Below are 12,039 nucleotides of genomic sequence, written 5' to 3'. Positions count from 1 at the left end.
TTGATCTGGTTTTGAGTCTTCTACCGGGTTTGGGGGTGGGGGTGGGGGGGTGTCTTTGGGTGATTGTGATAGATTTGGTGACTGGCCGGTAAAATTTTCCAGGTTTGTGCAATTTTGTGTTCCTGTGGGAGTAAGTGTTGGGAGTTGCAGAGGAGGGGACATGAGAGGCTCTGAGTAAACTTTCCTACAAACTCGCAATAATTTATAAGCAACGAACTCTTATTTATGCACTACTTTCACCTCATTTTGGCGAGACCTGTTATGATTCCTGACATTTGAGCTGTTCCGGTTCCTGTGACACACTGATCCAGCCAATCCAAGAAGGATCGGGGGCATGTTTTTATATGGAAGAGAACATATCCTCTGCCCTCTGCATGCGAAGTTGCATAAAGCCCTATTGTTACAGCTCCTCAAGAGTTTCAAACCAACAAGCTATGAAACGCTGACAATTCGGTTGCTACACAGCCAATTGCTAAGTCGCCACCCATGTTGGGGCATGCCATCTTCTATTCACTTACTTTATGGACTAGAGTATAGAGATAAAAGAAATACCATAAGATACCATATCATAACTCTTTTTTCACAACTCGCTTTCATATCCAGTAAATCATGAATGTAGATATTGGAATCATCAGCATTTCTTAAAAGAACTTGGATGATTATTTAATGGAGTTTAACTAAAATCTTAAATCGGGTGTAGTTGTGGCTTTGCGATGCCAGATATGGATTACAGGGAAGTGATAAACGAACTCCTGAGCACTACTATTGCCTATGGTCACAAATTCTTCTCTCTTAAAAAAAACAGTGGCACTTTGATTAATGGAACCTTCAAATACAGATTGCATGGATCTCATTTCCATATGAGCATTCTGTAATACCTCCGTCTTCTTGTACTTTACTGGCGTCAAAATATGTTGTCATATAAATTAACTGTCAAGGGCTTCTCTGTAAAAAAAAACTGTCAAGGGCCTCTAGGCTACATCCTGAAGACTGGAAAACTGAAAACTCCAATGGTTTGTGTCTTTTCTTTCGTGTTAAGTCACTTTCCATGGTTAGACGGACAAAATATGTATGTCACCTGTAGAAAAGTAGAGGCGTCACACATTTTGTGTAGAAGCTGAAGTCTTATAATTAAGCTGGTAACTCTTATGCTAGTTAAATGATGGATTGCTCCTGTTGTCTGCTGTTAGTGCATGGATATTTTGACAGTGTTACCGTGAATGGGTCTTATAACTGAATGCCCTGTGATTCTCCACTTTACTTGCATGTTAGTTTGCAAGTGTTTGTGCCTTCTGGTCCGAGAAGAAATATACATGAAAAGTAACCAACGGTATCTTTATTCAATTTGTGCCATTTTCTTAAATGAAATGAATAGAATCTGCTTTGATGATTTAACAATTATGTGTTCTGAGTTAAAAACCTTTCAAGCTTGTTTCTTTCATTTGGAGTAGATGCTGGATTACAATGTCCTAGGAGGAAAGTGCAACCGTGGGCTCTCTGTCATCGATAGCTACAAGACATTGAAAGGTGTAGATGTTTTGAGGAAGGAGGAGACATTTCTTGCCTGCACCCTTGGTTGGTGTATTGAATGGGTAACACTTTCTTCTTGTTGCTTTGGAGTTTTTTGGTTATAATAGCTGAAAAATCAATGTTAACATGACACCTTTGATGGATCTTGATCATGTTGTAGCTTCAAGCATATTTTCTTGTGCTTGATGATATCATGGACAACTCCCAGACACGACGGGGCCAGCCTTGCTGGTTTAGGGTGCCTCAGGTCAGTTTGAGAAGCATTCGTCCTTTCTATATCATCTGGCAACTTTGTACAGTTGTTATTTTGTTGATTGTATCAAGGTTTTACTTCCGAAGGGATTCTTCAGTAGAATCAGTGTTAGCAGCATCAATATGATTCATCTATTAAAAAACCTAATTTCATGCTTCATGTTTGTACGTGATCTCACAAGAGAAATGATTTATAGTATTGACTTATTAAGTGTCCGCAGGCTGTTGTTACTTGCTTTTTCGATAACAAGCAAGTGCTTTCATGTTTTCAGTTGTAACACACAGAACCAATCGCCTGTTTTTTTGTTGTACAATAGGTTGGCCTTATTGCTGTAAACGATGGGATTATCCTTCGCAACCATATTTCACGGATCCTTCAACGCCACTTCAGAGGAAAACCGTATTATGTTGATCTCATTGATTTGTTCAATGAGGTAACCATATCCTCTGACATGTATATTCACACCAAACATATTTTCTGCTTCTTACAACTGCCTGAGGCTCTAATTTCTATGTCAAGGTTGAATTCAAGACAGCTTCAGGGCAGTTGTTGGATCTTATCACTACTCACGAGGGAGAAAAGGATCTCACAAAATATAACTTGAATGTGTAAGTTCATGTTGCAGTCACTTCTGCACACTTAGATTCCTTGCATGGTTTACCGAGTCTATATTTTTTAAAATTGATGCTGTTGTTTTTTTAATACGATAATTCGTGTTCCGTAGCCAGTGTTTGCATTATGTCTTTAGTACTGTTGATGATTCCTTTAATGCTTGGCACTTTGCAGTCACCGGCGCATTGTGCAATACAAGACAGCGTACTATTCATTTTATCTTCCGGTAAGAGTTAGCATTGTATATGAATTATTAGTATGGTTGGTAACTGTCAAGTAGATGCAAGTACTAACAGTATTCTATGTTTCTACTTTACCCAAGGTTGCATGTGCATTGCTGCTGTCGGGTGAGAATTTGGATAACTTCGGCGATGTAAAGAACATTCTTGTTGAAATGGGAACATACTTTCAAGTTCAGGTAAATCTCTTTCTTTGGAAGAGAAAAGTATTAGTTTATATCTACTCCCTCCGCCCTAAAATAAGTATCGCTGATTTTAGTACAAATTTGTACTGACTTTGTACTAAATCAGTGACACTTACTTTGAGATGGAGGGAGTAGTATTTTATTGCCTCTGATTTAGTTCTTTTACAGGATGATTATCTAGATTGTTTTGGAGATCCTGAATCTATTGGCAAGGTTAGTGTTGTTTGTACTTGTTTTAGTAACTTGAATGGGTAGAACTATCACGTTGATTGCATTCCAGGCCTGTTCACATTCTGATTTCTGATTTGATCTTGACGGACTCTTATGGCAGATTGGAACTGACATTGAAGACTACAAGTGTTCCTGGTTAGTTGTGCAAGCTCTTGAGCATGCAGATGAGAGCCAAAAGGGCATTCTACTTGTAAGTGCTATTTAGTTATTACTCCTTTTTACCAACCTAAAGGCACTGCTTGAGCCATTAATTTATGGCCAACAGGAAAATTATGGGAAGTCAGATCCAGAGTCTGTTGCAAAAGTGAAGGATCTGTATAAAGAACTTGATCTGGAGGTCTGTCTTCAACTATTCATCATTCTTTGTATTCTTCACTTATCATCATCTCTTAATAGCCCACTGCGGATATCATGCATATCATCATTTAGTATAAATGATTAGCACCACTAATACCCTGATTATAACAAAACCCTACACGTGACTGGTGCTCATTTGGTTGAAGATGCCTTAAACAGTATCCAAACAGAGGCATAATCGTTTAGCCACGCAGAAACCGACACCCTGTCGTTGCACTCTATTTCAATTGACATCCTCTTCCCATTCTTATACTCCAGACGGCATTTCACAAGTATGAGCGGGAGAGCTACAATAAGCTGATCGCCGACATCGAGGCCCAGCCAAGCAAAGCTGTTCAGCAAGTTTTGATGTCTTTCCTGGAGAAGATCTACAAGAGGCAGAAGTAGAGCTAAGCTCTTGGAGAGGTTGTTGTGCCTTTCCGTGCTTTGGTAACTTGTTCCATGTTCTGTGTGTGTTGGTCTTATTACCATAATGTACAGCGTGTTATTCCTTCCAACAATAAACTACGGTGCTATTTTTTAGTGGTGCGTGAACCTGCTGTGCCATAACCATGTTATTTGAAGCTCTCTAATGTTTTTCTAGCCTATCATTTGTCATCAATTAGTTTGCGTGCAATTTGAAGGGCAGACATTTGGTTCAGTTATATTATATTTATTTATTTTGGAAAAGGGGCAGACATTTGGTGCACCGGGTTGGATGGTCGCCCCGTATATGATGTCCGCGGAAACATCTGTGTCCGTGGACGTTTGGTGTGTCTATTTTTTTTCGGAACGGAAGCAAAAGATTTGCCTCATCCATTAAATAAGGGAGAATAGAGTTTTTAGGAGGCGTTTGGTGTGTCTATTTTTTCTCGAAACGGAAGCAAAAGATTTGCCTCATCCATTAAATAAGGGAGAATAGAGTTTTTAGGCCTCCTTTGGTTCATAGGATTGAAAAATCATAAAAAATTAGATGACATGCATCTCAAATCCTATGTATATGAATAGAAAAGGAGATGCCCTTTGATTCACACCATAGGATTTTTTTCATTAAGTTTAGGCTAATGTTTATTTTTCTATGAAATGTGAAGGATAGTAAGAATCCTTCATAAAAATAGAATTTCATTCCTACAAATCAAAGAGCTTTGAAGGAATTTTTCTTATAAAAATTCTATACTATGAAAATCTTATAAAATTCCTCCAAACCAAAGGAGGCCTTATTTTTTTGAAAGCAAAGCAAAGCTTTATAGATTAACGGTGCGCGGGCAAATCGCCCAACACACGAGCAGCCACTAAGGACGGTACATCATTCTCCCAGTGCATACATATATCAGGTAAACACATACGGCCAATTTGGCCCAACTCATGTGCTACATGGTTCTCACTCCTCCTGCATGCTCGCACACTGTGTTTCGCAAACCAGAGTTTTAACTGTAGCTTGATATCTTCAAGGATGACAGCATACGGCGAGGAATCAGTCTTGTGAACATCGAGCGCCTCTGCCAGTAATTGGCTGTCGGTCTCAAAAGTAACTCGGACAGCGCCGATGTCAGCTGCAAGGGCGACCGCTCCCGCCATGGCCTGAACTTCCGCTCCAAAAGCATCTGTAGTCTGCTCCTGTCTTCCTGCCCGGGCCGCAATAACTTGCCCTTCCGAGTCCCGAACCACAGCGCCCCACCCACAAAAGTTGCTACCAGGCACAAAGGCCCCGTCGATGTTAATTTTGAGCTCATCTGGATTGGGTGCCCGCCATTTCCCCTCTTGTAATACCTTCTTCTTAGGCACAAATCTGTCCGCATACTCCATGGCGCTACACCTCACCCTTCTGATAGTTTCAGTGATCTCTGGCGCAAGCTCTCCTTCCCTGATCTTGTTCCTATTGTTCCACCACTGCCACCAGAGTGAGATGATGAGCACTCGTTTATTTTCAGAAAAACCCCACAAGGCATCCAGCATATCATGCACACTGGTGAAAGCCTCCAACATGCTTCTTTCCTCCTCCAATCCCATCTCCCTCCAGGCTTGCTTTACTTGTTTACATTTTATGAACAAGTGTGCTCCATCTTCCTCAGCTCTACCACATAAATAGCATTTTGACTGATCTAGCTTGAGTCCCCTTCTCATCAAATTTGCACATACAGCCAATGATTCATGGCGCATTCTCCAGACAAACATCTGCAGCTTTCGAGGACACGGCATCTTCCAGATCCTGCTCCAAGATTGATCTGTCACCGCATCCAGGTTACCACCGCGTGCTGAGCTCGCTCCCGGTGCCCCATTCTGCTCTTGCTTGTGGAGTTCAACATGCAGCTTATAGGCGCTCTTTACTGAGTGGTTACCTTTACTGTCAAAGTGCCAAGCAATAAAGTCGTCCACGCCTTGCCTTAGCGGAATTTGCAGGATCTGTCGAGCATCTACTTCACAGAAGATGTCCCGCACTAGTTCTTCGTCCCACTGTCCGGTGATTGGGCTGATGAGCTCATCGACCCTGGTCAGCAAGCTCGCCCCCCTTGGTGTAATGACTCGTCTCGACCAGGCCCTTGGCAGCCACGGATCACTCCAAATATTCACTGAGGCTCCATCCCCAATCCTCCATATATAACCTTCCTTCACCAGATCAAGCCCATGTAAAATGCTACGCCAAGCATATGAGATACCATCATGAGCTACTGCTTCGAGCGCGGTGCTATTCGGGAAATACCGGGCTTTTAGGATTCTAGCACACAAGCTCTCAGGGTTTTGGATCAACCTCCATCCCTGCCTCGATAGCATAGCTATATTGAAGCTGTGCATCTCTCGGAACCCTAACCCGCACATAGCTTTGGGCTGTGTAAGTTTGTCCCAACTTAGCCAATGCATCGGATTTTGTTTGTCCTGTTGACTCCACCAAAACTTGCCCAACAATGTATTCAGCTCCGAGCAAAAGGTTTTTGTTAGGTCAAAACAAGACATTGCGTACGTGGGAATCGCCTGTGCTACCCCTTTTACAAGCACCTCCTTGCTCTCCTTTGCCAATAGCCTTTCCTGCCATCCGTAAACCCTTCCGCACATGTTCTTCTTTATACATGCAAAGGTTTTCCTCCTAGAGCGGCCGACATGTACCGGGAGCCCAAGGTACTTCTCATTCCAGTTTTCACTTCTTATATTGAGTGTGTTCTTGATGTTTTCCTTAACTCCGTCCTCTGTATTGGGACTAAACATGAGTGCTGACTTCTCTACATTGATGCATTGTCCCGAACATTCTTCATACAGGCTTAGTATGTCACGCAGTGCCTCCGCTTCCTGTTGCTTCGCTTTCATCAATAGCATAGAGTCGTCCGCGAAAAACAGATGGGATACGCATGGTGCTCTCGGGCACACCTTAATCCCACTGATCCTTCCTCTCTGTTCTGCATCATTGAGTAGGGCTAACAAACCCTCAGCACATATCACAAACAGGTAAGGTGATGCCGGATCTCCCTGGCGTAGTCCTCTCGATGGGCAAAATTGATGCGTCAGTTCCCCGTTAACTTTAACCTGGTACCGAACCGTTCTGACGCACTTCATGATTAGGTCTACCCACTGCTTCCTAAAGCCCATCCTGCACATCATCACCTCGAGAAAACACCATTCTACTCGGCCGTATGCTTTGCTCATGTCAGCCTTCACCTCCATGTACCCATCCTTCCCGTTCCTCTTGTTCATGACATAGTGAGAGAGCTCGTATGCAATGAGCACATTATCTGTTATCAATCTTCCCGAAACAAATGCGCTTTGATTGTCAGAAATAAGCGCTGGAAGGATCATTTTCAGCCTATTGGCGATCACTTTAGAGACTAACTTATAGAGTACGTTGCATAAACTGATCGGCCGGAGATCCTTTATTCTCCGTGGGTTCTTCACCTTAGGGATAAGGACCACATGGGTATCGTTCCACCCCTCGGGCATCTCTCCTCCATTAAGCACTTGCAGCACCTCCTCCACAGTCTGATCCCCCATGAAATGCCAGTGTCTTTTGAACACCACCGATGGCATGCCATCCGGCCCCGGGGCCCGCAAGTCTCCGATGTGGTCTAGTGCCGCTTTGATCTCCTCTCGAGTGAACTCAGCCAATAAGACATCGTTCATGGCCTCAGTAACTCGTGGCTGCACTTTTTCAAGCAGTTCCGGCAACCGCTGAGGATTAGATGAAGCTGAGAACAAATCCTGAAAAAATGAACACACATAGTTAGTCAGGTCCTCTCCTGCTTCCACCACTGTCCCGTCCTCCTTCCTCAACTCCTTAATTCTGTTAGTTTTCTTCCTCGCCGAGGCTACGGACTCCAGATATTTAATGTTCCTATTGTCATCCTTCAACCACCACATATGGGCCCTTTGTTTTAGCTGAGTATGCTTCTTCTCCTCCAGCTCCTCGACTAGACACCGTAGCCTTGCTTCTTCCTTAATTTTATGCTCCGTCACTGCCGTCCTCATGCACCCTTCTAGCTCCTTCTTCGCCCTTTTTAGCCTGCCTTCCAACTCCCCAACCACATCTTTGCTCCATGTGGAGATATCTCCCGCTACCTGTTGAAGCGCCACAGCCACTGTGCGATCCCCCGTCTCTCTACTCCTCTCCCAGGCCGCACGTACAACCTCCTCACACCCTTCCTCCTGCAGCCAACGTGCCTCGAACCGAAAACTTCCATCCCCTCTCCTCCATTCCTTATCAGGGCCTTCCGTGTCAACAATGATTGGCCGATAGTCTGAGTGTCTGGGAGGGCCATTAACCACTGTGTAAGCCGGGAACTTCTCACACCATTCCTCATTCGCTGTGGCCCTGTCCAACCTCTCGCAAATATATGTTCGGAGTTCCTTACTGTGGTTCCTCCAAGTAAAAATGTCCCCCTCAAAGCCAATGTCACCCAGATCACAGACTTGCAACGCTTCCCTGAAGCCATCCAGGTAGTGTTGTGGCCGGGCTGCCCCTCCTGCTTTCTCCATACTTGTCAAGATCTCATTAAAGTCACCCAGACAAAGCCAAGGCCTACCACCCTGGTGTTGTTGTTTTAGTAGCCGCATCATTCGCCATGTCTCCTTCTTCCTGTCCATCTCCGACTCGCCGTAAACTCCAGTAAGCCTCCAGACCAATCCATCATCTCTCCTTGCATCAACATCAATGTGCCTTCTCCCGAACGATCTCAGCGTAACGTCCACCTCTTTCCTCCAAAACATTGCCACCCCTCTACTCCTCCCCTCCCCCTTTCATGAGCACATTTGGGTGAGCCCTATAAGCCATCTAAAACGATCCAACTCCTTCTCCTCCAACCTAGTCTCACACAAGAACAGAATGTCGGGCTCCTCCACTCTTCCCAGGTCGAGAAGAGAGCGAACCGCCGGGCCGTTCCCGAGTCCCCGGCAGTTCCAACTTACAATTTTCATTGTGCCCGGCGGGGCTGCTCTGACAGCCCGGCCGATGTATTAGTTGTAGCTCCCTCCTGTTGGTCTTCCTTCGTCAACATCCGCTCCCCCTCCGGCATACCACTCTCATCCTGTTTGGCCCTCTTAATGATGGCCGCATCGTCAATTTCCATTTCCACACCTCCTCTTTTACCCAGTTCGACTCCCAGCTTCTCTTGCTTCTCAAGTCTCAGAAGGATTACAAAGCCCGCACATAAAGCAACGACATGACAATTACTCGCGCAATACAATAAGCCCTAGTTTCTTTGCATCTGCAGTAACCCAAAGCTTAGCCTCTTCAACGATTGCTTTCAGGAGGATTGGCGGCGGCGCACTCTTGTGGCGGAAGATACGAGTGTTTCTGTCGTTCCAAATTGTCCTTGCAATTGTGGAAGGGGAGGAGTGTGTTCTTAGCGCATCTATCTAACATACTCCTTTTGTAGTGATGAATTTTGCTGTGTCCGGAGTGTGTTGAAAAAAGCGTGGTCGTGCCCAAGAAACTGTTGTTCAGGGCATTGCCTAAAGAATGTGGTTGTACCCTTGAGTAACGAATTGCATCCCAGGATTTCCTAAGTTCAGTTTTTGGCTCCCCGTAGAAACTAGTCCCGGGATTTCCCAAATTCAGTTTTTTGCTCCCCGTAGAAATCGGTGTAGATTTTGCCATCCACAACCAGCTCCCGCATCTAAGAAATACTGACAGGTCTCACTATTACTTGGACACTGTCTCTCCACCATAGAAGACCGAGTCCACCGCTCAGACCATCACAATCCATCGCCACATCACTTCTAAACGTTAGACTGGTTGTAATGGGGAGTATCATATACTAGTATCATGCATATGATACTAGTGTATGATACTACCTCTCTAATGCATAGTAATATCATATATTAGTATCATGTAGTGCTTTATTTATTGACATGCATAACACAAAGTAGCATATCATTTATTATGATACGGTATCATGATATGATACTTCATCCTCTTTTTCTTCATTTAACGCTATGACACCTCATCAAAATTGTCTAGTTAGCATGCATGAGGCTGGTCACAATAGGGAGGAACTTAGGAGTAACATCACACACTCCAATACAACTTTGCTTATGTGTCACATATTTAATGAAGAGAGAGGTGCTTGTGGTAACTAGCTAAGTTACCGGAACATCACACACTCCAAGAAACAATGAGTCTATAACCTAATAAATACATTGTTGCATGACACTACATAGATGTTCCTACCCACTGTGGAGGTAGTAACATAGTCTAGGGAAGTGTGTAAGTTACTAGACTATGTTCTTGCCCATTGTGACCAGCCTGATACTAGCTATGATACTACCATTACGACCAACCTTAGGCTTCACTTGAGCTTCTTCATTACATGTGTCTTTTTCTTTGTGTCACACACACACACAAAATCAATACTGGGTCATGGGTACGTCCCACGAAGTTTGTCAATTGTCGAGTCCAATCACAATCCTGAATAGCTCAAGACTAGGATATTCATTGGTCTCGACAGTCTTGTCATTTGTATCAACGATACACTCAAAAAGACAGTTCTTTTGCCTTTTATCACCAATGAAAGTATCATGAATAACCTGTTAGGGTCATCTTTAGGTAACCACAATTGTTTGGGTTTTATTTCCCTTTCGAGAGGTTTACCATAATTGGCTGAGCTCATGTATTGTTGGTCGCCGTCTTCCCTCCTTCGCCTTGTCACATATGTTCCCCTAATTCGTGCCTTTCCGTAATGCTTCTTGTAAGAAGTGCCCGCATTGTCCTTGCCCTTCCGTTTCTAGTTGCTATCCCAATAACCATCGCGCTTTCTTTGATGTTCAAACTCAAAACATTTGTTTCTAAGCTCTCTTTTTTTCTTTTGCTCAAGGCCATGCCTTGGATCCTTTTCTCTAGGAATTTCATGTCTGTTACGGCCCTTGTTTGGGCTAAGAACCTCAACTCCGTGCCTGATGAGGACATGGCTACCTTGGATATGATCAAAAATATTGCATACGTGCATATTTATGAGGTGAATTTTAATGTAAACTATGCAATAATTTATTTATATTATCCAGGACAAAAATACTTGACAGACTTTTGTGCTATGTCTAGTTGCAGGTCTATGGGACATTTGTACAATCCACATATGAAGAAAAGGGGAAAAGGATAAGTTTAGGTGTTGTTCAAAAAGTCCTCTCACGTCTCTTTTGGGTCAAGAGAAAATAGAATCAAAGTCTCACACGTTCTGGACTCAGATTCGGACTACATAGACATACCTGACTCAAAATGTCAAGATCTCTTACATCCGGTCTTCAAATTGGGTGGTTCTTTTTTTATTGCAAAGTTTATTTCGTGCACTTTCCAACCCAATTGGATTCACCTTCAAATTCGTCTGGGGCGTTGAGATGTTGACGAAACAATCTGACGCTGCAGCAAAATCCGAGTCAAACTACAAGTCCAAAGGTGTTGCATCACCTCTACTTGGGCCCATGAGTCTTGTACGACCTAGGATTAGTTTTAGGCTGCCTTGGGATGTCCTCCCACCTCCTTGGCCGCCACCCCTGGCTCCTATATAAGTAGATCAATCTAGTAGGTTTTTCTTTGGGATATGTTTAGTTAAAAGTTAGCCATTACAACTTCGTGTACTTCGTTTGTGTCCAACGACCATACCAAGACCACTTTCGGATCCCCACATTTATCAAACTTCATCTATATTCGCAATATTCAGATTGTTTTTATCATATTCTTGCTTGTTCTTGTTTGCATGCAGAAATCGACCTTCGTGGTCAGGCTGAACGTGCTTCCAGCATCATCAGTAACCTCAGGAGATTGGTCTAGCGATTGCTAGGTTGCAACGTCCTACACGTTTGTAGTCGAATCGTCAAAGTTGACTCCACCAAATCGATAGCTATCATCTCATCGAAAGATAGGGACACCCTCGCCTTTAACAGTGCCAGTGCGGATTCGGCAGTCTGGGAGAACTCAGGATTCAAAATTCGTTTGGAGGGGAGATCTCACACTCTCGGCTGTCTGTGGCGCCCTCTAGCATTGTCACCAGTATGGTTACTGCCATAGCAGCTGTTGTTGCTAGCCCCTCCGCCATGAGATCCCTCCTTGGCAGTGTTCTTTCTTCCCAGAAGCTCACAACCATTCTCCCCACTATGACTATGAATCAACCAGTGGACCACAAACACCACCCTCATGTACCAGCCTACCACACTCAAAGTAGAAGTGTGGTATTTTTCG

General features: G+C 43.8%; 1 protein-coding gene across 1 annotated transcript in view; it reads left to right on the top strand.

Moving 5' to 3' along the window:
• LOC119268701 (farnesyl pyrophosphate synthase-like) overlaps nucleotides 1-3,992 on the top strand; it is an 11,529-nt gene extending 7,537 nt beyond the window's left edge. The window contains exons 3-12 of the mRNA XM_037550400.1: nucleotides 1,452-1,592; nucleotides 1,691-1,777; nucleotides 2,100-2,216; nucleotides 2,303-2,391; nucleotides 2,570-2,621; nucleotides 2,718-2,813; nucleotides 2,988-3,032; nucleotides 3,151-3,240; nucleotides 3,316-3,387; nucleotides 3,666-3,992. Of these exons, the coding sequence (XP_037406297.1) occupies nucleotides 1,452-1,592; nucleotides 1,691-1,777; nucleotides 2,100-2,216; nucleotides 2,303-2,391; nucleotides 2,570-2,621; nucleotides 2,718-2,813; nucleotides 2,988-3,032; nucleotides 3,151-3,240; nucleotides 3,316-3,387; nucleotides 3,666-3,794 (918 nt within the window). The 3' untranslated portion in view covers nucleotides 3,795-3,992. The remainder of the gene's footprint in view (nucleotides 1-1,451; nucleotides 1,593-1,690; nucleotides 1,778-2,099; nucleotides 2,217-2,302; nucleotides 2,392-2,569; nucleotides 2,622-2,717; nucleotides 2,814-2,987; nucleotides 3,033-3,150; nucleotides 3,241-3,315; nucleotides 3,388-3,665) is intronic.
• Nucleotides 3,993-12,039: the final 8,047 nt, after the last annotated feature.

The sequence above is a fragment of the Triticum dicoccoides genome, chromosome 3A (assembly GCF_002162155.2).
Source record: "Triticum dicoccoides isolate Atlit2015 ecotype Zavitan chromosome 3A, WEW_v2.0, whole genome shotgun sequence".
Classification (NCBI taxonomy): domain Eukaryota; kingdom Viridiplantae; phylum Streptophyta; class Magnoliopsida; order Poales; family Poaceae; genus Triticum; species Triticum dicoccoides.
This window is presented reverse-complemented; position numbering and strand designations above follow the sequence as displayed.